The sequence below is a fragment of the Anolis carolinensis genome, unplaced genomic scaffold, assembly GCF_035594765.1.
Source record: "Anolis carolinensis isolate JA03-04 unplaced genomic scaffold, rAnoCar3.1.pri scaffold_8, whole genome shotgun sequence".
NCBI lineage: Eukaryota > Metazoa > Chordata > Lepidosauria > Squamata > Dactyloidae > Anolis > Anolis carolinensis.
In genome coordinates this window covers 4871203-4897821 of record NW_026943819.1, presented here as the reverse complement: position 1 = coordinate 4897821, position 26619 = coordinate 4871203, and the positions used below count along the sequence as shown (strand labels likewise).

The window sequence follows — 26619 nt, the reverse complement described above, 5'->3', positions numbered from 1 at the left end:
ATACAATGGAGAAGACCACATTGGCTGCCCTGTTTCCTTCAAGGAGTGAATGCACCAAAGTAATGTCTTTCAAGAAGGCAGTGTTTGCTTTTAATGGAAGTTCAGCTTGTTCTGCGTGGAGGCAATGGAGGGTCTTGTCTCTTGTATCAGATCTGGAGACGCTGATAAAGAACACCTTGGAACCAGAATAGGGACGTCGTGACACACATCCCGGAACAGCGTGGGACAGATACCAATATAATGAATAGCTATAGATACTTTGGGAGGAGAATATATATATATATATATATATATATATATATATATATATATATGAGTGGCAGGTTCTTTCCGCAACACGAAGAGCAGTTGGCCAAGCTGGAATCCAGAATGGTAAGTTATGCTTTTCATTCCCATCTTAGTTGAATTGAGATCAATACAGATGCGCGAAATCATGCTACGAGACAAACCAATGGAGCTGCAATGATACCGTATATACTCGAGTATAAGCCGACCCGAATATAAGCCGAGGCACCTAATATTAACACAAAAATTGGGGAAAATTATTGACTCAGGTATAAGCCGAGGGTGGGAAACGCAGCAGCTATGGGCAAATTTCTAAGATAAAAATAAAAATAGATACAGTAGAGTCTCACTTATCCAACATAAACGGGCCGGCAGAATGTTGGATAAGCGAATATGTTGGATAATAAGGAGGGATTAAGGAAAAGCCTATTAAACATCAAATTAGGTTATGATTTTACAAATTAAGCACCAAAACATCATGTTATACAACAAATCTGGCAGAAAAAGTAGTTCAAAACGCAGTAATGCTATGTAGTAATTACTGTATTTATGAATGTAGCACCAAAATATCACGATATATTGAAAACATTGACTACAAAAATGCGTTGGATAATCCAGAACGTTGGATAAGCGAGGCTTGGATAAGTGAGACTCTACTGTAATAAGAAGTCCCTTGGAACTAAAGCCGTCAGCTTGCAAAGTGGCCTACAACTCTTTCCAGTAAAGAAACCCTTGGGTTATGTTTTCGGAACATAATATTGGAATAATAATAATAATTATTATTGTTGTTGTTATTATTATTATTATTATTATTATTATTATTTTATTTCTTACCCATCTCTCCTCATGGCTTGAGGCTGGTTACAACATTGCCAAAACACCTAATCAAAACACATAATAATTTCAAAACACTCTGTTGAATACACGGACTAAAACATTTTATTTATTTATTTATGTACAGTGTTTATATTCTGCCCTTCTCATCCCGAAGGGGATTCAGGGAGGATCACAGAACATACATACGTGGCAAACATTCAATGCCATTTATACACTGACAAGACAGGCAATTGAACATAGATAGAGGCATATATAGGCTTTTCCCATCTTTGGCATCTTGGAGCCTTGTGCTCGACTCCGGTCACAGGGTGGGGATGCTTTGTTCATAAACTTCCTCCTTCATCAAATCGCAGGCGTTTTTCTGGCATTTCCTTGTGGGTGCCGTAACATACCTCCCCAGGCGGAAGCCGGGCTAAAGGCCAGGAGCTCACCCTGACCCGGGCTATGGATGGTCAACTTTTTGATTGACAACATTTACTGCAGCTGGCGGTTTAATCTGCCGTGCTAAAGCTGGGTCATATTTCCATAAAATACGTATCAACATGCATGGAAGTTTAAAATTTATCATTAAAATTGAGTAGATTTTTGGAACATGTTTATTGAAGCTGGTTTAGAAACGTTCTTTAAAGAGGAAGTATTCAAAAAGGCATGCCATTTCGTCTCTCCCTTGTGCACGAAGTGGCTTCTGCCTGGCTCTGCATTTGATCCATCATAGACTCTCCTGTTCTGTTCATAAATAACAGTCCCATTCTTGGGAGCTCTCTCAAGTTAATTCCCTTTGAAATGAAGCTTCTGGGCGTGAAGTTAAAAGCATCTGGCGAACCAAAGTTTGGGAACCATTGGAGCTTCCAAGGTGGATGAATCTTTCCTGCCATAAGACTCGGCACCGTATGTAGAGACTGTCAGAGTATTTGCCGCACAGCAGTAGTTGGATGGAAGCAGTGGAACGCAGAACGAAGAGACACTCAGAGACGTTGGTAAAACTATTTACAAAGTTTTACTGTATGCAGCAATAATCTACACAAACAAACTTGCAGACGACAGACGAACACAGGACTGCTCTGTTCTCCAACAGAACTTGACTCGAACTCTAGGCAGACAGAACTGAACTGAACTGATGCAATCGGTATGCACAAACACTTGTGTCTGGATACTCCCTAGTACCAGCCACACATCAAGGTCATCATAGCTTCTTGCCAATTAACTCTTTCCACATTATGGTACATTCTGGATGATGCAATCAGTTGCAATACAAGCATGGCACAAATTGCATTTAAACACTATCAATACACAAATCCCACATTAACAGAGACTCAAGTTGGCTAGCAAGAAACATTCTCCAGCACAGATCCTTAAAGTTCCAACTAAACCTCAGAGAGCATATTCTTACCTCTAGATTTTGCTAAACTACATCATAACCCCAATTGTTGAGCATTGTTTGGTGAGGCGAACGGCACTCTTTTGTAGAGAAGGCAAAAGACGTCACACATTCCAGGATTTCCTGCATTGATCCATAACCGTTGTGTTCTTTCGTTCTCTTTCAGAAAGTCCTCCTCAGTCTTCTCGCCTTGTCCCTCTCGCTGGCTTTGTGCAATGGCGCTTGTTCTACTCATCCCAAGGAATCAGAGATGAAAAACGGTAATGTGATTTACCAGCTTGGTGTTTATTTATTTGAATTCATTTCTGTTCTTTTTACACAGAGGGCTATTTAATGGTAGGGATTGTCGTTCTGGTGGGATGGAGTTGGGAATGCACTTCCCTTTCCGACTCGGATGGACGGAGTAGACATTCAGAGCAGAGGAGTGTTTTGCTCCAAGGACATCCCTTGGCACCTATTCAGAGTCAGGGCCATGGAGATGCCCACATGGACTCAGCCAAAACCATGCCATTCATTCATTGGGGTGAATATCTCCATGATAGAAGGCAATGCAAGAAATAATACACCCAGAGGTTCCTTGGAGGTGCAATTCTCCTATTAAACAATCTCAATGAGGAAAGCATGTTTATTCTGTTTTTAAGTATGATTGTTGTGTTCTAAAGTGTATTTTTATGATGTTGTGATTATTTTATGATGTTTTATTTATTATTTATTTATTTACAGCATTTATATTCCGCCCTTCTCACTCCAAAGGGGACTCAGGGCGGATCACATTACACATATAGGCAAACATTCAATGCCTTTTAACATAGAACAAAGACAAAACAAACATAGGCTCCGAGCGGGCCTCGAACTCATGACCTCCTGGGTCAGAGTGATTCATTGCAGCTGGTTACAGCTGGCTTGCTCTCCAGCCTGCGCCACAGCCCGAGCCCTGTTCTGGTTGGGCTTGTCCCCATGTGAGCCACTCCGAGCCCCTTCGGAGAGATGGAGGCAGCATACAAAAATAAAGTTGTTATTATTATTATTATTATTATTATTATTATTATTATTATTATTATTATTTTATTATTATGACACAGCAAACAAGATAAATATTCTGGATTTCGTCTCACAAAATCACAAGTTGAACACTTCCCAAGTGTCTAGGACTGTGTGATGTATTTTCGGATGATGCGTGCAGATCCCAGTCGGGTGGCCTTTTGCAGTTGGCAGATTGTGATTTTGTCAATGTCTATTGTTTCCAAATGCCGGCTGAGATCTTTTGGCACGGCACCCAATGTACCCATCATTATTGTTGTTGTTGTTATTATTATTATTATTGACACAAAGACAGGGTATGAAACAGCAAACGAGATATATATGCTGGATTTCGAATCACAAAATCACAAGTCGTACACTTCCCAAGTGTCTAGGACTGTGTGATATTATTATTATTATTATTATTATTATTATTATTATTATTATTATTATTGTTATTATTATTTTATTGTATGACACAGCAAACGAGATTGATATGCTGGATTTCGTATCACAAAATCACAAGTCGAACACTTCCCAAGTGTCTAGGACTGTGTGATGTATTATTATTATTATTATTATTATTATTATTATTATTATTATTATTATTATTATTGTATGACACAGCAAACAAGATAGATATGCTGGGTTTTGTATCACAAAATCACAAGTCGAACACTTCCCAAGTGTTTAGTACTCTGTGATTTATTATTATTATTATTATTATTATTATTATTATTATTATTATTATTATTATAACAGCAAACCTCTTCTGAGCAAAATCCCTGTGATGGGTTCACTTAGGATCTCCATCTGTCAGAAAACATACAAATGCAAAGTGGAGGGTAGTTTCTCAAGACTAATCTTGAGATTTCTTGAGTGGCGTCTCGCTGTCCTTTGGAAATGTTGGATTTATTGCTGGAGGAACTGAAAGGACTTCCCATTTCTAGGTAAACCGGTGTTCCCCAAGGGATGTGTCGATCCATATAATGAGAAGAACCATAAACTCGGAGATTCATGGAACACAATGAATTGCTTGAAGTGTGAATGCAAGAGGAAAGAAGTCGAGTGCTGCCCCAGGTAGGCCCAAAGCTATAATACCGTATATACTCGAAAATAAGCCGAGGTTTTCAGACCTTTTTTTATATGCTGAAAAAGCCTCCCTCTGGTTATGATGGGATCAAGGTCAAGCCAGTTATATATGATATATTTCTCTCTCCTCTTCCCGTCCTTTAACAGTGTGGTTTCTTTTCCAAAGCCTCCCTCGCTCTTAAACAAGGGAATGTTTTTAAAAGGGAAAGAAGCCCTTGCAAGTCAGGAAGAAGAGCCATCTTATGAATGCATTTTCCCCTGAAATATTTGTTAATCTCTACTATATATATAGATATATAGGCATTTTCCCTTGCAAATCTTCCAATCCCTGTGTATCTAAATATTTGTATCTATCTATATACATTAATTTTATATATGAATTTCCCCTCATATGTTTGCAAGTCTTTGCAAATCCTGTATACATATAGATATCTAGAGATATCTGTATATCTGTATCTATGTGTATACTTTATTTTTATATATGAATTTTCACCTCATATGTTTGCAAATCTTTGCAAATCCTATACAGATATAATTATCTATATATAGAGAGATATTTAGATAGATAGATATGGATATAAATATATAGGGCTTGCAAATATTGCAGAAATTGGTATATTTCTGTATATTGTGAAATTAGTATATATAATTATAGATCTATATCTAGCTCTGCATTGTTTATATAGGCATTGAATATTTGCTTGTTATCATGTTGGAAGCTAGCCTGAGTCCCCATGGGGAGATAAGGCGGGATACAAATGAAGTTTTATGATAATAATAATAATAATAATATTAATAATAATAATAATGTTATTGTTAATACCGTATAGTTTTTGTTGACTCTACTTTTCCACTTACAGAGCTAGTTTAGTGTTTTTCTTTTAAATATAGTAAATATTCAAAAACATTTAACCTACTGATGCCTCATCTAACGTAATTTTACTGATATCTGCTGCATTTCCCACCCTTGGCTTATACTCGACTCGATAAGTTTTCCCAGTGTTTTGTGGTAGAACTAGGTGCCTCCGCTTAAATTCGGATTGGCTTATATTTGAGGATAGACAGTAACCTGTCTTAACTTTGTTCTTCTTTATAGACGGAAGTGCAAGAACTGAAAAGAGATCTGGCTTGGAAGCCAGGCTGTACATTATGGACATCACAGGTGTAAACATCCTTGATATTCAACGTTGCTCCTCCTCCCTTATTGTTTGGCCTATTTTTCAGAAATAGGTTATAGCCCTCCATTACTACAGTCCTATCATGAGACTCATCCCATCAAGTTTCAGTGATGCTACTTTTAGAGCATATATGCTTTGTTGTATTAAGAGTTCAAGTTCATCTTGTTTATTTCCAGTGATTTGACCCTGGGAGGAGTGGTTTAGGGAGCTAACATAAAGGCATTCTTTGATTTATTAAAAGGAGAGAGACATGCACATTGGTTTGGCTGTATCATTTATTCAACTTTCCTTTAAGCTTCTGGGGTACATGGCTTTGAAGGGTCCCCAATTTCGTGCACGAGGTAAGAACACTTTTCCGAATCTAAAGTGACAGCGCATCCGGGAAATGACGTAACGGCAGGGTATCTAAACGCACAGACAACAAAACAGAGAAATCGCAGGTCAAGAGTTTAAACTTGCAAAGATCCAAAGAACTTGCAGGAGGAGTTGCATATCTCATTCTGCTGCAACTCGAACTAAAGGAGAATTGACCCCTGTTGCTTGCAGCAGCTGATGTCTGGAAAGCCCAGATTTGGGAGGAAAGCAGGCTGAGAGATGCCACTTAACCATGCAATAAAGGTACATAACTAAGTCGTTGATCTAGTGCTGTGACCTATAGCTATAGATCGTATCTTATTACATGATTCACACACCTAACAAGCCTCCCTTTGGCTGCAGAAGCATCTGGCTTGTGTTGAATGATAAAAGAAAGCTTTTGCAAATGAATGACTATTGGGCAAAGAAGCAGTGTTGGAAATAGCAACCTTCTTCAAGCCTCCACTAGTTACTGTATATACTTGAGTATAAGCCTAGTTTTTCAGCCCTTTTTTTAAGACTGAAAAAGCCCTCCTCGGCTTATACTTGGGTGAGGGTCTTAGTTGGCTTATATTTGGGTCAGTTTATACTTGAGAATATATGGTATATTTATTATTTTTCTCTATTATTATTGGTATTATTACATTTATTATTTTTCTCTATTATTATTGGTATTATTACATTTATTATTTTTCTCTATTATTGTTGCTACTATTACATTTATTTTACTCTATTTTATTATTACTATTATTAATACATTTATTATTTCACTCTGGTCTTATTATTATTATTATTATTACATTTATTTTTTACTCTATTTATTATTACTGGTATTATTTTCCTGTATTTATTATTATTATGACATGTATTATTTTACTCTATTATGATTAAAAGGATACATAAGCACATTTACATTGAAGAAGATGAGAATAATGATTTAGTCAGAGTTGGACAGTGTTATCTTAAATCTGAGCTTGATGTAAATATTCAAAAACATTTAACCTACTGATGCCTCAATTAATGTAATTTTTTGGTATCTATTTTTATTTCTGAAATTTACCACTCTCAGCTTATACTTGAGTCAACGATTTCCCAGTTTTTTTTGTGTGGTAAAATTAGGTTCCTCTGCTTATATTCGGGCCGGCTTATACTTGAGTATATACGGTATTTGTTTTGTATATAATTCAAATTGCTTATTGTATTGTATATGTGTGTGTTGTGTGCGGTTTTCCTTAACTCTTTGTTGTGGGAGGGGCCGCAGACCATGTGATCAGATCTGGGCTTGTTCAGGACTCAGACTCCTTTTTAGAAACAATATGCTTTAGACTAGTAGGAACAATATGCTTAGAGACTTCAGTAGAAGTAGATGTATGCTTTTAGAAGTCTGTAGGAACAAAATGCTGTGCGTTAGACTATCAATGTAGAAATAAAGACTCTATTAGACTCTCAGAACAGACAGTTTCTTTGGCGGGTTGTTGTATGTTTTCCGGGCTATCTGGCCATGTTCCAGAAGTATTCTCTCCTGACGTTTCACCTACATCTATGGCAGGCATCCTCACAACCTCTAAGGATGCCTGTCATAGATGTGGGCAAAACGTCAGGAGAGAATACTTCTGGAACATGGTCATACAGCCTGGAAAACATACAACAACCCTGTGATCCCGGCCATGAAAGCCTTCGACAACACATAGATTCTCTGGACTTTGGACTGTTGATTATGAGAAAGATGAGCTGTGTTATCTACACAGAGAAACTACTTCAAATCCTATCTGTAACTGGATTGATATGCAAAGTACCTGTATGCTGAATACATGAAGTTTGTGAGTAAACCAACTATGTTGCTTATTTTTGTCTCTTGAGAGCATGATTTAAAGGTAAATATATTTTAAGGGAGAATAGATTCTTTTTAGGCAACTGAAAGAAACATTTCTGAAACTCTGCTATATTTTTGTGCAGTGACATATCTTTGTCCCTAACTGTTCAACGAAGATAGCTAAATACATCGGTTTAACAGCTGAGAAACCTAATTGCCTTGCATGAATGCCATTTTCCCAAAAGGTTCCCAAAAATGGCATCGTTTTTCAAAAGGTTATTACTTCTAATAAGGCCATGCCCTTCCAAATATCATAATTTCTCCAAAATGTTGCGGAGATTTCCACTTTCCGAAAGGCGGGATATCCTCAGAGCCGTCATCACAATGGCTTTTAAACAGCATCCGAGTGATGATCTCCCAAACTTACTAAATCTCTTTCCAGTTCATGCAGTTCAGTCTACAAAGAGGAACAAAGTTAAGACGGCTAATTATAGCTTTGGGCCTACCTGAGGCAGCACTCGACTTCTTCCTTCCCACATTCACACTTCAAGCAATCGATTGTGTTCCATGCCTCTCCGAGTTCATGTTTCTCCCCATTATACGGATCGACACATCCCTCGGGGGCCACCAGTTTACCTAGAAATAAAAGTCCATTCAGTTCCTCCAGCAATAAATCCAAGATCTCCAAAGTCTAGTGAGAAGCCACTCAAGAAATCTCAGATTAGTTTGTCCTTGTTTTTTTTCTAGTTTTTGAGAACCGTCCTCCACTTTGCACTTGTGTGTTTTCAAGTGTCTTCTGACAGATGGAGATCCTAAGTGAACCCATCATAGGGATTTTGCTCAGAAGAGGTTCGCTGTTAATAATAATAATAATAATAATAATAATAATAATAATAATAATAATAATAATAAGGTTGTTGTATGTCTTTTGGGCTGTGTGGCCATGTTCCAGAAGTATTCTCTCCTGATGTTTCGCCCACATCTGTGGAGAGTCCAGGGTGTGACAAGAGTCCTTTGTCAGTTGGAAGTCAGCGTTAATGTTTCAGCTAATCACCCTAATTAGCATTGGAAAGGTCACACCCTGGACTCTCCACAGATATATATTTTTACCTTCCTTGCCTAGTTTATCCATGCCTCACAACCTCTGAGGATGCCTGCCATAGATGTGGGCGAAACGTCAGGAGAGAATACTTCTGGAACATGGCCATACAGCCCGAAAGACATACAACAACCCTGTAATCCCGGCCATGAAAGCCTTCAACAACATAATATTAATACTTCACACAGTCCTAAACACTTGTGATGTGTTTGACTTGTTGGATTTTGTGATACGAAATCCAGCATATCTATCTTGTTTGCTGTGTCATACAATAAAACAACAACAACAACAACAACAACAACTTTATTTTTCTATGCCACCTCCATCTCCCCAAAGGGACTTGGACTGGCTCACATGGGCACAAGCCCAACCAGATCACAACATCATAAAATAATCACAACATCATAAAAAATACAATTTAAAACAAAACCATCATACTTAAAAACAGAATAAAAATGCTTTCTTCCATGACATAGTTTAATAGGAGAATTGCACCTCCAAGGAACCTCTGGGGGTATTATTTGTTGCATTGCCCTCTATCACGGAGATATTCACCCTGATGAATTAATGGCATGGTTTTGGCTGAGTCCATGTGTCTCTTGGAGCAAAACACTCCTCTGCTCTGGATATCTTCTCCATCCATCCGAGTCGGAAAGGGAGGTGCATTCCCAACTCCATCCCACCAGAACGACAATCCCTACCATTAAATAGCCCTCTGTGTAAAAAGAACAGAAATGAATTCAAATAAATAAACACCAAGCTGGTCAATCACATTACCGTTTTTCATCTCTGCTTCCTTGGTATGAGTAGTACAAGCGCCACTGCACAAAGCCAGCGAGAGGGACAAGGCGAGAAGACTGAGGAGGACTTTCTGAAAGAGAACGAAAGAACACAACGAGTATGGATCAATGCAGGGAATCCTGGAATGTGTGGTTCTATGACGTCTGTTGCCTTCTCTACCAAAGAGTCCCTTTTGCCTCACTAAACAATGCTCGACAATTGGAGTTTCAATGTAGTTTAGCAAAATCTAGAGGTAAGAATATGCTCTCTGAGGTTTAGTTGGAACTTTAAGGATCTGTGCTGGAGAATGTTTCTTGCTAGCCAACTTGAGTCTCTGTTAATGTGGGATTTGTATATTGATAGTGTTTAAATGCAATTTGTGCCATGCTAGTATTGCAACTGATTGCATCATCCAGAATGTACCATAATGTGGAAAGAGTTAATTGCCAACAAGCTATGGTGACCTTGATGTGTGGCTGGAACTAGGGAGTATCCAGACACAAGTGTTTGTGCATACCGATTGCATCAGTTCAGTTCAGTTCTGTCTGCCTAGAGTTCGAGTCAATTTCTGTTGGAGAACAGAGCAGTCCTGTGTTCGTCTGTCGTCTGCAAGTCTGTTTGTGTTGATTATTGCTGCATACAGTAAAACTTTGTAAATAGTTTTACCAACGTCTCTGAGTGTCTCTTCGTTCTGCGTTCCACTGCTTCCATCCAACTACTGCTGTGCGGCAAATACTCTGACAGTCTCTACATATGGTGCCGAGTCTTATGGCAGGAAAGATTCATCCACCTTGGAAGCTCCAATGGTTCCCAAACTTTGGTTCGCCAGATGCTTTTAACTTCACTCCCAGAAGCTTCATTTCAAAGGGAATTGACTTGAGATGGCTACCAAGAATGGGACTGTTATTTATGAACAGAACAGGAGAGTCTATGATGGATCAAATGCAGAGCCAGGCAGAAGCCTTTTTGAATACTTCCTCTTTAAAGCAAGTTTCTAAGCCAGCTTCAATGAACGTTCTCCAAAAATCTACCCAATTTTAATGATAAATTTTAAACTTTCATGCATGCTGACATGTATGTTATGGAAATATGACCCAGCTTTAGCACGGCAGATTAAACCACCAGCTGCAGTAAATCGTGTCAATCAAAAGGTTGATCATCCAAAGCCTGGGTCAGGGTGAGCTCCTGGCCTTTAGCCCGGCTTCCGCCTGGGAAGATATTTTAAGGCACCCATAAGGAAATGCCAGAAAAACGCCTGCGATTTGATGAAGGAGGAAGTTTATGAACAAAGTACCCTCTCGCCCTGTGACTGAAATCGAGCACAAGGCTCCAAGATGCCAAAGATGGGAAAAGTCTATATATGCCTCTATCTATGTACAATTGCCTGTCTTGTCAGTGTATAAATGGCATTGAATGTTTTCCGCGTATGTATGTTCTGTGATTCTCCCTGAATCCCCTTCGGGGTGAGAAAGGCAGAATATAAATACTGTAAATAAATAAATCAATAAATAAAATGTGTATTCTACGGAGTGTTTTGACACAATCATTTCATGTTTTGATTATGTTTTTTAGCAATGTTGTAACCTGCCTCAAGCAGTGAGGAGAGATGGGTAAGAAATAAAATTATTATTATTATTATTATTATTATTATTATTATTATTATTATTATTATTATTATGACCCAGCAAACAAGATAGATATGCTGGATTTCGTATCACAAAATCACAAGTCGAACACTTCCCAAGTGTCTAGGACTGTTTGATGTATTTTCGGATGATGCAGATCCCAGCAGGGTGGCCTTTTGCAGTTGGCAGATCGTAATTTTATCAATGTCTATTGTTTCCAAATGCCGGCTGAGATCTTTTGGGAAGGCACCCAGTGTGCCCATCACCACCGGGACCACCTGCACTGGTTTCTGCCAGAGTCTTTGAAGTTCAATCTTGAGGTCCTGATAACGGCTGAGTTTTTCCTGTTGTTTTTCATCAATGCGACTATCACCTGGGATGGCAACATCAATGATCCAAACCTTTTTCCTTTCCACAACTGTGATGTCTGGTGTGTTGTGTTCCAGAACTTTGTTGTTGTTGTTGTTGTTGTTGTTGTTGTTGTTGTTGTTGTTGTTATTATTATTATTATTATTATTATTATTATTATTATAGTATTATGTTCGGTCTTTCAGTGTAACAAAGCATGTATTAAATGGACCAGGTGTCCAAAACAACTTGTGCCTTTTCCATACTTTTCCCTAACTGTTTTAGATATGCATCTCCATTGCTTTGTCTCGTAGCATGATTTCCAGCATCTCCGTTGGTCTCAATTAAGCTAATTGTATGGGAATAAAAAGCATAACTTACCATTCTGGATTCCAACTTGGCCAACTGCTCTTCGTGTTGCGGAAAGAACCTGCCACTGATATTTATACAATGGAAAAGACGCCCCCGTTTCCAGCAAAGGAGGTGGAAAAGCAGTATTTTTCGCTCCCAAAAGTATGTATAGCTATTTGTTATATTGCTCTCTGTCCCACGCTGTTCCAGGATTTGTGTCACAACGTCCCTATTCCGTTTCCAAGGTGTTCTTTATCAGCATCTCCAGATCTGATACAAGGGACGAGACCCTCCATTGCCTCCACGCAGAACAAGCTGCGCTTCCATTAAAAGCAAACATTGCCTTCTTGAAAGACATTACTTCGGTGCATTCGCTCCTCGAGGAGAACAAGGCAGCAAACGTGGTCTTCTCCGTTGTATATATATATCAGTCGCACGTTCTCGCTACATTTTTATGAGAGAAACACAACTTCTGAGCCAAAGTAGTTGACCAGCTGGAAATCCAGAATGGTAACCATATCCAAAGTTTTGCTTTTTTCCCTTACTTATTCAGTTTACTGAATTGGAACTAGATTAGGAACCCCAAGTGTTGGTCTCTCAGTCATTTTGGGCTTCAATTCCCAGAAGCCCTAGCTTTTCCACTTGTTAGGACTTCTGGGAACTAAAGTCCAAAAGGAGAACCAAAGCTTGGAAACCGTTGGACTCTATAGTCCTTGGGGCTCCTTCCAACCCTATCAGGATTGTATATAGAGTATGCGGTGGCACAGTGGGTCCAACCACCGAGCTGCTGAACTTGTTGACCGGAAGGTCAGCAGTTCGAATCTGCGGGACGAGGTGAGCTTCCGCTGTTAGCCCCAGCTTCTGCCAGTTCTGAGGTTCTTACCCTTGAGACTTATGCTTCATGTTCAGGGCCAACCTGGACGACGTTGAGGAGTCTCAAGCACCTTCAAATCAGTTCTTTGGCACCAAAGGAAGACTGTGTCTTCAAACATAGGCCATTTGGACTGAGGCTGAGGATTGCTCCGGTATTCACAGCCATTGAGAAAGAGGGACCTGGAAAAGCTTCTCAGCTGCAGAGCTCCTTGGACTTAAGATAACCAAAGACTGTAATGTATATTTTCCTTTACCCCTTTGAAACTTCCAGCTTATTGCCTTAAAGGGATAACTTTTTGTGAACAATAAAACCAGTTTTGAGTTATCTACAGTGTTTTGGTCCTTGGGAGTTCCAGTTTCCCTAAAGGAGGGCAAGAAGCAATCCCCTGGGGAAAGATGCCTCTTTTGCTAAGAGTTATAGCCCCAGGCAGAATTTGCATGTTTAAAAACATGCAAATGTGAGTAGATAACTACGGGTCTCCCAGACATTTTGGACTTCAGTTTTATGGTCTCAGAGGAGGTTGGAAAAGGGCTGAACCTAGATCAACATTTGTGTTCGGCACTTTGGAGAACGCCTTGCAAGCCCTCAGAAGTTGGAGCCACCAACCTGCGTGGATTTAAAGTGTCCGCCAATGCATCCCAGACCTGACTCGGGCAACTTTATTGTTTCTTCCTTCTCTTTCAGAACGCCCTTTTTGGTCTGGTCACCTTGTCCATCTCTCTGTCTTGGTGCAACGGATATTGCGTTACCCATGCCAAGACTGGGCACGTGCACCTTGGTAATATGATCTACCAGCCTGCTGTTTATTGATTTTAATATTGCACTATGTAACCAAATTTGAAACTTTTTCTGTTCCTGGCTGGATAGTGTTATTTCCTATTCAAATGTGCAGTACTTACTTTGAAAGTACAGTAGTTGTTATACTTCAGAAACTTCATAGAGACTCATTGAAAAACTCTAACAAAATGTGCTGCAGGATGTCTCTCCTGCAAAACAAGTTTATGCAGTTTAATAAATTTTTCCCAAATTTTTATGATACAGTAAGTCTCACTTATCCAACATCTGCTTATCCAACGTTCTGGATTATCCAACGCAGTCTGCCTTTTAGTAGGGACATGGTGTTTGACCAAGAAATATAATTTTTCTTGGAAAAGATTATGAATAGCCAGTAAAAGACGGATGGAAGTCTACAACCTATTTTTTTCTTTAAACTTTTATTTTATTTTATTTTTATTATTATTTTTATTATTATTATTATTATTCCTCTTTTGTTTTTAATTTTTTTAAAATATTTTTTTCTTTTTCTTTAGATATACATATATATATATAGGTTTGGATGGGTATGGGTATGTATGTGTATACATATATGCATGGGTGTGTGTATATATATATATATACACACACACACACACACAGTACAGTCTCACTTATTCAAGACTCGCTTATCCTGGATTAACTGGATTATTCTGGATTATCCAACGCATTTTTGTGGTCAATGTTTTCAATACATCGTGATATTTTGGTGCTAAATTCGTAAATACAGTAAATTACTACATAGCATTACTGCGTATTGAACTACTTTTTCTGTCAAATTTGTTGCATAACATGATGTTTTGGTGCTTTATTTGTAAAATCATAACCTAATTTGATGTTTAATAGGCATTTCCTTAATCTCTCATTATCCAACATATTTGCTTATCCAACATTCTGCCGGCCCGTTTAGCTTGGATAAGTGAGACTCTACTGTAGTTGTTATACTCCGGAAACTCCATAGAGATTCATTGAAAAACTCTAGCAAAATGTGCTGCAGGATGTCTCTCCCGCAAAAAAAGTTTTCCCAAGTTTTTATGATAAAGTTTTCCCAAGTTTTTATGATACAGTAGAGTCTCACTTATCCAACATTCTGGATTATCCAACACATTTTTGTAGTCAATGTTTTCAATACATCGTGATATTTTGGTGCTAAATTCGTAAATACAGTAATTACAACATAACATTACTGCGTACTGAACTACTTTTTCTGTCAAATTTGTTGTATAACATGATGTTTTGGTGCTTAATTTGTAAAATCATAACCTAATTTGATGTTTAATAGGCATTTCCTTAATCTCTCCTTATTATCCAACATATTTGCTTATCCAACGTTCTGCCTGCCCGTTTACGTTGGATAAGTGAGACTCTACTGTATATACAGTAGAGAGCCATAGCTCTCCTCACACATGACGAGTTTTCTCCGCTTGGCTGTTATCTCTACAAAGCTGGCACCTCCTGTATTCCGGAGTTTGTGAGTTCTGGCCACACAGTTCAAATGGAAGCCCTGACCTATTAGGCCTGTGAGCAATTAATCAAGAAGGCTTGTGCTTAACCCTTGTGCTGCTTGAATGCTTTGCCGGAAACACATACAGTAGAGTCTCACTTATCCAACGTTCTGGATTATCCAACGCATTTTTGTAGTCAATGTTTTCAATACATCGTGATATTTTGGTGCTAAATTCGTAAATACAGTAATGACTACATAGCATTACTGTGTATTGAACTACTTGTTCTGCCAAATTTGTTGTCTAACATGATGTTTTGGTGCTTCATTTGTAAAATCATAACCTATTTTAATGTTTAATAGGCTTTTCCTTAATCTCTCTTTATTATCCAACATATTGGTTTATCCAACGTTCTACCGGCCCGTTTACGTTGGATAAGTGAGACTCTACTGTACTTGCAAACACCCAACAGCAAAAACTTGATATAACATTTCAATCTAACAACAGAAACACACGAACATAGACCACATCAGTTCTCGATATTTGGTTTTCTGTGAGCGAGCAGATAGCTACTACTGGGTGGCATATGTTCTGTATCAGAAACTAGAGCTGATGTGGTCTATCCAATGCAATTTTCTGAATCAGCAGCCCAAGTAACCAAACCGAATCTAAGGTTGACCAAAAGCTGATTCGTAACCCTTTTGGTACTAATGTTGGAGAGTGGTCCCTGGTCAAAGTGGTCCCTGGTCAAAAAAAAGGTTGGGAACCACTGTGATAGATAGAGAACGAGTCGTGTCAAGCAAACCTTGTGATGGGCCTCATAGTTTGAGGAGGAACAAAACTGACAGCAGACAACAACCCAATGGAGGGTGGTTTCTCAAGACCGGGGGTCCCCAAACTTTTTATATAGGGGGCCAGTTCATGGCCCCACAGACCGTTGGAGGGCCAGACTATAGTTTTACAAAAACTGTGAACAAATTCCCATGCACACTGCACATATCTTATTTTGAAGTAAACAAACAAAACGGGAACAAATACAGCCTCAATGTTAATAATCATCATCATCATATCATCATCATTATCATAATAAAAATAATAAAGAGGGTTGGAAGAGACCCCTTGGGCCATTTAATCCAACCCCTTGCTGCCTTTGTGCACCAAAAGCACAAGCAAAGCACCCCTGACAGATGGCCTCCCAGCTTCAATATTATTATTATTATTATTATTATTATTATTATTATTATTATTATTATTATTGTTAATACATCACACAGTCCTAAATGCTTGGGAAGTGTTCGACTTGTGATTTTGTGAAATGAAATCCAGCATCTCTATCTTGTTTGCTGTGTTATACTGTGTCTTTGCCTCAATAATAATAATAATAATAATAATAATAATAATAATAATAATAATAATACATCACACAGTCCTAAATGCTTGGGAAGTGTTCGACTTGTGATTTTGTGAAATGAAATCCAGCATGTCTATCTTGTTTGCTGTGTTGTGCTGTGTCTTTGTCTCAATAATAATAATAATAATAATAATAATAATAATAATAATAATATTACATCACACAGTCCTAAACGCTTGGGAAGTGTTCGACTTGTGATTTTGTGAAATGAAATCCAGCATGTCTATCTTGTTTGCTGTGTTGTACTGTGTCTTTGTCTCAATAATAATAATAATAATAATAATAATAATAATACATCACACAGTCCTAAATGCTTGGAAAGTGTTCGACTTGTGATTTTGTGAAATGAAATCCAGCATATCTATCTTGTTTGCTGTGTCATACAATAATAATAATAATAATAATAATAATAATAATAATAATAATAATAATAAGTGTTATACTGTGTCTTTGTCTGAATAATAATAATTATTATTATTATTTATCCGCCACCGCGGGGGCCGGATAAATGGCTTCGATGGGCCGCATGTGGCCCCCGGGCCTTAGTTTGGGGACCCCTGCTCAAGACTGACCTCATGACCTGCTCCTCGCTGACCTTCGGAGGTGGAGGCTTTATGGCCGGAGGAACTGAGAGGATCTCCCTTTCTAGATCGACCAAGGCCTTCTCACGGGTGTGCCGATCCACATAATGGGGAGTCACATGAAATGGGTACTGTATGGAATTCAGCCAAGTGCATGCGCTGCGAATGCGGAGAGTACGAAGTCGAGTGCTGCCTCAGGTAGGCCTAATACTATAATAACCAATCTTACCCTTGTTATTTGCATTGGGATAAAACACAAGCCAAAGGCTTCTTCAGGCAAAGGGAGGCTTCTTTGTATAAGAATCTTGCAGTGAGATAAAATCTGCAGCTATAAGTCACTACTATACTAGATCAACTATCTTTCTTGCATGGCTACGTAGTATCTTTTGGCCTGCTTCCCCCCCCCCCCCCCCAAAATCTGGGTTTTCCAGACAGCAGCTGCTGCAAGCAACAGGAATCTATTCTCCTATCGATCGGGATGCGGCCGACTGACATTTGCAAGATGCAAAGAGGAATCGATACAAAGGTATCTTTGTCAGAATCTTTACAAGGCTAAACTCTTTCCCTGATTTGTTTCATTGTTTGTGTGTGCTTAGATTTCTTCCATATATCATATTTCCTGGATGCTCCGGCTTTTTAGACTTGGAGAAGTGTCACTACAACCTGAAATTGGGGGACCGTTCAAAGCCATGCCCGGTTCATCTTTTGAAGAGACGGAAATAAACGGTGCACGTAAACCTGCCTCTGTGTCTCTTCCCTTTTAATAAATAAAGAGGTTGCTTTTGAAAAATGGAATGTTTCCTTTTATCAGAACTTGAAAAGAACTGGTGTCATGACATGACTCAAAACATGACATGACTAGAACTCTGGAGACCAGGGTCTGAATCTTGGGCAAATCACATTCTCATATCCCAATATTGAGAGTTCCTAAATGACCTCAGGGAGAGGTTACCAGTCTTATCGTCTTGAACATCTGCTAGTGATAAGGCCTTTCCAAGAACAACCAAAAACAAACATCAGCTGGTTCTCGGGAAAATAATTCCTTCAGAGCAAACTTTTTTCCCCTTTGGACTGTACTTTCATCCAGAATTGCAAGACAAACAAAGTCCTTGGTTTCATAGGGTGCCTTGCTATGTAAAAGGTAAAGCTTTTCCCCTAATATTAAGTCCAGTCATGTCCGACTCTGGGGGTTGGTGCTCATCTCCATTTCTAAGCCGAAGAGCCGGCGTTGTCCGTAGACACCTCCTAGGTCATGTGGCCAGCATGACTGCACGGAGTGCCGTTACCTTCCCGCCGGAGTGGTATATTAATGATGATGATGATGATGATAATAATAATAATAATAATAATAATAATAATAATAAAAACACAGCAAACAAACAACCAGAATAAGAAAACCGCACTACAAACTAGAGCTGACAGCTGGCACAACAAAACACTGCATGGAAAGTTCCTTGACAAAATTGAAGGAAAAGCTGAGAAGGAGAAGACCTGGCTCTGGCTCACAAATGGGACCCTGAAGAAGGAGACAGAAGGCCTGATCCTTGCAGCCCAGAAGCAAGACATCAGGACAAAGGCAATTAAGGCCAAGATTGAAAAATCAGCTGATGACCCAAAATGCAGACTGTGCAAGGAAGCCAACGAAACCATTGCTCATATCCTCAGCTGCTGTAAGAAAATCGCACAGACAGACTACAAACAGAGGCACAACCATGTGGCCCAAATGATTCATTGGAACCTATGCCTCAAGTACCACCTCCCAGCAGCAAAGAACTGGTGGGATCACAAACCTGCAAAAGTATTGGAAAATGAGCACGCAAAGATACTGTGGGACTTCCGAATCCAGACTGACCAAGTTCTGGAACACGACACACCAGACATCACAGTTGTGGAAAAGAAAAAGGTTGGGATCATTGATGTTGCCATCCCCGGTGACAGTCGCATTGACGAAAAACAACAGGAAAAACTCAGCCGCTATCAGGACCTCAGGACTGAACTTCAAAGACTCTGGCAGAAACCAGTGCAGGTGGTCCCGGTGGTGATGGGCACACTAGGTGCCGTGCCAAAAGATCTCAGCCGGCATTTGGAAACAATAGACATTGACAAAATTACGATCTGCCAACTGCAAAAGGCCACCCTACTGGGATCTGCGCGCATCATGCGAAAGTACATCACACAGTCCTAGACACTTGGGAAGTGTTGTGATTTTGTGATACATAATCCAGCATATCTATCTTGTTTGCTGTGTCATAATAAAATAATAATAATAATAATAATAATAATAATAATAATAATAATAATAATAATAATAATACATCACACAGTCCTAAATGCTTGGGAAGTGTTTGATTCTGTGATACGAAATCCAGCATATCTATATTGTTCGCTGTGTCATAAAATATAATAATAATAAGTTTATTTTTATCCCGCCACCATCTCCCCCGGAGGGGACTTTCTATTGTCTCATCCTCGTTCTTAACTAGTTGTTTTTAAGTTGGATATTTGTAACTCAAGGACTGCTTGCACTAAGGGCCCAATATCTGGCCCATCCAATATTCTTTAGAGGGATGTATGTGGTCCATGGGTTGTATGTTATGTACGGTCTCGTTTAGCGTTAGACTCTGGAGACTTGAGTTCAAATCCCTCTTTGGGCCACCCAATATTTTTTACGGGGCTGTATGCGGTCCGTGGGTTGTATGTTGTGTAGGTCTCGTTTAGTGTTTGACTCTGGAGACTTGGGTTCAGATCCTAGGGGAGAAGAGTATGAAGAAAATAGGCATGGAACAAAGCATGCTGCTCAGTTACCCATGCAGAACAGAGACACATGCAGTGTGCAGTAATGTCGTGGTTCAGTCTGATGATGAAGGGGGATTTGGGTTCCAGCAGGTTGACCAAGGAAATGTTGAAGGCTCTGAATTGTCAGAAATGCAGGCTGACCAAGGAAATGTTGAAGGCTCTGAGTTGTTAGAAAGGATAGCAGGGAAGGTCAAGTTAGTGATAAGGGTGACTTTTCACAGGATTTTGAACATCAACAAAATCCAGGTGGCTTTGGCAGCGAGCCAGAGGCGTCTTCCTTAGATCGAGATACAAGGTTAAGGTTAAGGGTTCATCGTCTCAGACGTTCTCTGAGAATAGCTGGGAAACGTGTGGGAACTCAAGGACAGAGAAATGCTTTCTTAGTCTGTAAACATGGTTAAATAGAGAGAAACAGGGAAAGATTTCAGACAAAGCAATGTTGATTTTGGAAGTTTAACTCCTGCCTTGTCTTTGCTCACGAAAAAGACTTCTTGTTTTTGTTCATCTTTTTTGTACATGCTGTACAAGGCTCATCTATCCCTAATAACGGTCTATGTCAACCCATCTGATTATGTATTCTTGTTCCTTCTGGTTGTTGTGATTGTTTCTTATGGTCTTTACTGTTTTATGAGTTGTATAGGTCTTTAATTTTGTTTAATAATGTGTGTATTGCGTTGCTTGTAATGTATGTTGCTATTTTTATGCTTGTAAACCGCCCTGAGTCCCTTCGGGGAGAGAGGGCAGTATATAAATAAAGTTTTACTTACTTACTTACTTACTTACTTGTGTGGTGATGGGAAACTACTAGGTGAGCTTGGGCAAGTCACATCCCACCCAAAACCCATAATAGATTAATCAGAAGTTGGGTTAATGGAGCTACAGACAGGCTCAAGAGGACCCATAACAGGTCATTCTCCTTGCCAGTTGTTTCCCGAGTTCGACCAAAACAAATATTGCTGAGTTCTGAAGAAATCCATTGCTTCAAACCAAACAGTTTTCTGGAACACTCTGCCTTGTCCAAAGCCAAGGCAAAATATTTCCTACTGATTTATCCCTTTCTCCTGTTGGTATATATTTGGGGAAGATGACCCATCAGACACAAAAGCAACAACCTCGTACTCACTCGGGATCAGAGGCGTTTGGGTTTCACCAACAACAGCTTGCAAGACGTTCATAGAGGGAAGCCAAAATGGTAAGTACAGTTCTTTGGTCTTCTATTAGAATTGAGTCTGGGAGTTGTAGTTTGGCAGAGAAAGCTAAAGACCTTGTACAACTGCAGCTCCCATGTTTCCGTGGTGTTCAGCCATGTCGGCTAAATTGGTGTCAAACTATCTTGAGCTCAGTTTCATGCCACTATTATTTGGCTGCTTCTTTTCTTGCTGAGGAAAACGTGAAAACATTCACAGATACAGTAGAGTCTCACTTATCCAACAGTCGCTTATCCAACGTTCTGGATTATCCAACACATTTTTTGTAGTCAATGTTTTCAATATATCATGATATTTTGGTGCTAAAATCGTAAATACAGTAATTACTACATAGCATTACTGCGTATTGTACTACTTTTTCTGTTAAATTTGTTGTATAACATGATGTTTTGGTGCTTAATTTGTAAAATCATAACCTAATTTGATGTTTAATAGGATTTTCCTTATTCTCTCCTTATTATCCAACATATTCGCTTATCCAACATTCTGCTGGCCCGTTTACATTGGATAAACGAGACTCTACTGTATGTATAGTTTTATTATAGTGCCTGCCCATGTGTCTTGGAATAACATTGTCAAAACGTTGTTTTAAATAACAGGAATTGTTTCTACTACAGTAGAATCTCACTTATCCAACAGTCGCTTATCCAACGTTCTGGATTATCCAATGCATTTTTGTAGTCAATGTTTTCAATATATCATGATATTTTGGTGCTAAAATCGTAAATACAGTAATTACTACATAGCATTACTGCGTATTGTACTACTTTTTCTGTTAAATTTGTTGTATAACATGATGTTTTGGTGCTTAATTTGTAAAATCATATCCTAATTTGATGTTTAATAGGATTTTCCTTATTCTCTCCTTATTATCCAACATATTCGCTTATCCAACATTCTGCCGGCCCGTTTATGTTGGATAAGCGAAACTCTACTGTAATAATAAATAGAGTAAAATAATAAATGCAATAATAATAATAAGATCAGAGTGAAATAATAAATGTAATAATAATAATAATAATAATAATAATAATAATAATAATAATAATAATAATAATAATACAGTAGACTCTCACTTATCCAAGCTAAACGGGCCGGCAGAATCTTGGATAAGTGAATATGTTGGATATGTTTCCATTTATGTGTTTTAAATGAAATTTTTATCTTGTATTGTTGTTTATATTGATATATTGTATTATTGTTTTATCTTTTTATATTGTGATTGTATTGTGTTGCTTATATTTTGTTCTTATGTTGTTTGGGCCACTGCCCCATGTAAGCCGCCCCGAGTCCCCATGGGGAGATGGTGGCGGGATATAAATAAAGTTTTATATTTATATATATATAATAAGGAGGGATTAAGGAAAAGCCTATTAAACATCAAACTATAGTTTTATTATAGTGCCTGCCCATGTGTCTTGGAATAACATTGTCAAAACGTTGTTTTAAATAAAAGGAATTGTTTCTACTATTTTAAAGAAAATTCACCGCCTACATTGCATGAGGAGCTATGATGCATCTTTGTTCAGAGAAACTATTTTGCCTCTTTTAAAAAATCCACTTCCAGTCTTTTCAAGCGGAGCAATCCTGGCCGACTCACTTGTGCCGTTTATTAAAGCATTGCACAACGAAGGCTGAATTCCAAATGGCCGGTTATTTATAATTTGGAGCATTTTGCTTGACTGGATCATATTCCAACTATAGTGGAGCGCATGGTTTTGTATTCTCCTCTCCCATATCTTTGAGCGTCATAGTTTTTTGGGATAATGGTTTAGTGTACTAAAGATGGCTGTACCATTTGATTTGAGCCCAAATCACCCTTATGTCTTTTTCAGAAATTTCTCCTGAGCCTGGCTGCCATATGCATGACCCTTGGATTGTGTTGGGGGTTCTGTGCCTATATACCATCTAAAGGGAAACAGGTTGATGGTAAGGTTTCCACTGCTGGATATCAATAGGTGTTGGCGCAAAAGGGGACAATGGGGACCCAGAGGAGACCTGCAGCTTCCCCCGTCCCTTGCATCCTTCTCTGCTGCATGTGCTTCCCCGTTACCTTTTGAGATCCCTTCCTCCTCCTCCCTTTGGCTTCCTTCTTTATCTTTACGGCACAGGCAGGAAAACACCACAGGGGTGCTAATCCTTCCCTATCCTATCCTAAGCTAATCTATCTATCTATTAGAGTTGTCCAAAAAATCGTTTTGATTCTTATATCGGAATTATTTCGGATTGTTCTCGCTTTTTGAATCGAGTTTCTCCTCCCTTTGGCTCCATCCTTACCTTTTGAGAACGCTTTCTTCTTCCTTTGGCTTCTTCCTTGCCTGTTGAGATCCCCTTATCCTTCCTTCCTTTGGCTTCCTCCTTAACTTTTGAGATCACTTTCTCCTTCTGGATTGTTGTGTGTTTTCTGGGCTTTGTGGCCATGTTCCAGAAGTATTCTCTCCTGACATTTCGCCCACATCTTTGGCAGGCATCCTCAGAGGTTATGAGGTAGTTGTGAGATTCTGAGGATGCCTGCCATAGATGTGGGCGAAACATCAGGAGAGAATACTTCTGTAACATGGCCATACTGCCCAGAAAACACACAACAACCCTGTGATCCTGGCCATGAAAGCCTTCGACAACACAATTTCTCCTTCCTTTGGCCTCCTCCCTGTAACGAAGTGTGATTTTTAATTTACAGATGCCATGTTTAACTGTGTTTTTAAAAGGGTTAATATTTCAGTTACTCTGCACCATGAGTTGGTTGCCATGGAGAAGGGGGTGTAGCCAACTGGGTTAGCTGAAGAGAGAGCAGAATTTGCAGGGAAACTCAGTCAGTCTGTGGTCAGAGAACCATAGGGAAGGTTAGTTTTTAGAGTCGGTGCCCTTATGAGGTAACGGGAGACTGATTCTGGTTGAGGGATCAGGGTGGCTCAAATGTTTGATTTTTGAGTCAATTCTAAAATAAGTTTGGTGACTTATTTTAAGAGAGTCTGTGGTCAGAGAACCATAGGGAAGGTTAGTTTTTAGAGTCGGTGCCCTTATGAGGTACCGGGAGACTGATTCTGGTTGAGGGATCAGGGTGGCTCAAATGTTTGATTTTTGAGTCAATTCTAAAATAAGTTTGGTGACTTATTTTAAGAGAGTCTGTGGTCAGAGAACCATAGGGAAGGTTAGTTTTTAGAGTCGTTGCCCTTATGAGGAGACTGATTCTGGTTGAGGGATCAGGGTGGCTCAAATGTTTGATTTTTGAGTCAATTCTAAAATAAGTTTGGTGACTTGTTTTAAGGTAGTCTGTAATCAGAGGAATTGCAGTTAAGACTGATCCTTGGGGAAGGGATCAGGGTGGCTCAAATGTTTGATTTTTGAGTCAAGTCTAAAATAAGTTTGGTGACTTATTTTAAGGTAGTCTGTCTCCTGACTAGGAACAGATATTCTGTGACTGAAGTGGAATTTTAAAGTTTGAAACACCTCAATATAACTTTGCAACTGTTCAGTAACGTGCCTCAAACAAGAAGAAAAGTTATTGTAACCATCAAGCTTGTGCCTCAATAAACGTGTTATTGTTCTTTTCCTTTAAACATCTGGTGGCAGCGTTTAAACAAGACATCTTTAATAACTGGTGGCAGCTGATATAGTTTTATATATAATATAATTAATTAATAAAAACAACCTCCACCTCCACATCTCCACAAATTGGTGGCAGCGGTGGGATTTCAAAGGATTCCCCTCTGCCTGAGTTCTCCACACTCCCTAACGGCTAAGATTCTTTTTCCCTTCCTTTGTCTTCTTCCTTACCTTCTGAGATACCTTCCCTTATCCTTTGGTTTCCTCCTTAAGTGTTAAAATCCATTCCCTCTTCCTTTGGATTCCCCTTTGTCCATAGATGTGCCTTTTTTCTTCCTTGAGCTTCCTTCTTCCCTTGGATTCTTTTCTGTCCATTGGTGTTTCTTTGTTCTTTGGATTCTTCTTTGTCTATTGAGGTCCCTTCTTCCTTTGGTTTCCTCTTTGTCCATTGATCTTTCTGGACTGGATGAGGGCTAACAAGGTGAAATTAAATGCAGACAAGACAAAGATATTCCTAGTCCAGGGTTCCCCAAACTTTTTAAACTGGGGGCCAGTTCACGATCCTTCGGACCGTTGGAGGGCCGGACTATAGTTGGCCACCGAGCAATAATAATAACAATAACAACAACAACAACAATAATAAAAACGAGGGTTGGAAAAGACCTTTTGGGCCATTGAGTCCAACCCCCTTCTGCCTTTGTGCACCGAAAGCACAAGCAAAGCACCCCTGACAGATGGCCACTCAGCCTCAATGTTAATAATAATAATAATAATAATAATAATAATAATAATAATAATAATAAAGAGGGTTGGAAGAGACCCCTTGGGCCATTGAGTCCAATCCCCTTCTGCCTTTGTGCACCAAAAGCACAAGCAAAGCACCCCTGACAGATGGCCACCCAGCCTCAATGTTAATAATAATAATAATAATAATAATAATAATAATAATAATAATAATAATAATAATAATAATAAAGAGGGTTGAAAGAGACCCTCCAAACCTGACTGATCCAGTGCTGAACTCTTATTTGGTTTTCATCCCTCAGGCAGGTGGGTACCTTCAGATGAATGTCTTGACATGTATGATGGGGTGAGTCATCCTATCGGGTCTACCTGGAATTCATCTCATTGCATGAGATGCTCCTGTTTGGATATTGGAATGCGATGCTGTTCCAGGTAAGCAAAATGGAAATGAGAATAGTTTGCCACTAATATTGTTGGCGATGTATGGATGGGTGGATTCCCCAGAGAAGTGTTTAGACCTTTCTGCCCAATTTGCAGCCCCAAAGGCCATCTAGTCGAAACTTCCATAGTCACCGAGTTGGCCATGGAGGGCCACTCCATTCACAGACAGGCATTCAGGTACACTACTGGTTGCACACTCTGTGTCCCATTTATGCGTGCAGTCGCTCAATGCTGCATCTTAACACAAGGTTCCCATAACACAATCCACACTATGAACCAGGGGTCCCCAAACTAAGGCCCGGGGGCCAGATGAGGCCCTCCAAGGTCATTTACCTGGCCCTCGCCAACTCCAAAGGTTCTGGAGAAGATGGTGGCCTCACAACTCGAAAGGTTCTGGAGAAGATGGTGGCTTCACAACTCCAAAGGTTCTGGAGAAGATGGTGTCCTCACAACTCCAAAGGTTCTGGAGAAGATGGTGGCCTCACAACTCCAAAGGTTCTGGAGAAGATGGTGGCCTCACAACTCCAAAGGTTCTGGAGAAGATGGTGGCCTCACAACTCCAAAGGTTCTGGAGAAGATGGTGGCCTCACAACTCCAAAG

The 26619-nt window shown here is 39.3% G+C and overlaps 4 protein-coding genes across 4 annotated transcripts in view; 3 read left to right on the top strand and 1 right to left on the bottom strand.

Annotated features, from left to right (window-relative positions):
- The first annotated feature begins 312 nt into the window (after nucleotides 1–312).
- LOC134293503 (small serum protein 5-like) lies at nucleotides 313–6045 on the top strand. The gene is made up of 4 exons (XM_062961234.1): nucleotides 313–372; nucleotides 2667–2760; nucleotides 4471–4600; nucleotides 5709–6045. Exons 1-4 carry the CDS (start codon nucleotides 313–315, stop codon nucleotides 5725–5727), a joined length of 303 nt encoding a protein of 100 aa, XP_062817304.1. The 3' UTR covers nucleotides 5728–6045.
- Nucleotides 6046–6047: 2 nt separating this feature from the next.
- Nucleotides 6048–12282, bottom strand: LOC103281710 (small serum protein 2-like). Its single transcript, XM_016998763.2, has 4 exons — nucleotides 12191–12282; nucleotides 9834–9927; nucleotides 8464–8593; nucleotides 6048–6195 (listed from the first exon to the last, which is right to left on the bottom strand). Exons 1-4 carry the CDS (start codon nucleotides 12191–12193, stop codon nucleotides 6081–6083), a joined length of 342 nt encoding a protein of 113 aa, XP_016854252.2. The 5' UTR covers nucleotides 12194–12282; the 3' UTR covers nucleotides 6048–6080.
- A 190-nt stretch (nucleotides 12283–12472) lies between these two features.
- On the top strand, nucleotides 12473–18074 carry LOC134293480 (small serum protein 1-like). Its single transcript, XM_062961143.1, has 4 exons — nucleotides 12473–12670; nucleotides 13719–13812; nucleotides 17353–17482; nucleotides 17881–18074. Exons 1-4 carry the CDS (start codon nucleotides 12668–12670, stop codon nucleotides 18005–18007), a joined length of 354 nt encoding a protein of 117 aa, XP_062817213.1. The 5' UTR covers nucleotides 12473–12667; the 3' UTR covers nucleotides 18008–18074.
- Nucleotides 18075–21114: 3040 nt separating this feature from the next.
- Nucleotides 21115–26619, top strand: part of LOC134293481 (small serum protein 5-like) — a 6260-nt gene continuing 755 nt past the window's right edge. Inside the window, exons 1-3 of the mRNA XM_062961144.1 lie at nucleotides 21115–21272; nucleotides 23124–23217; nucleotides 25881–26010. Coding sequence (XP_062817214.1) covers nucleotides 21270–21272; nucleotides 23124–23217; nucleotides 25881–26010 — 227 coding nt within the window. The 5' untranslated portion in view covers nucleotides 21115–21269. The remainder of the gene's footprint in view (nucleotides 21273–23123; nucleotides 23218–25880; nucleotides 26011–26619) is intronic.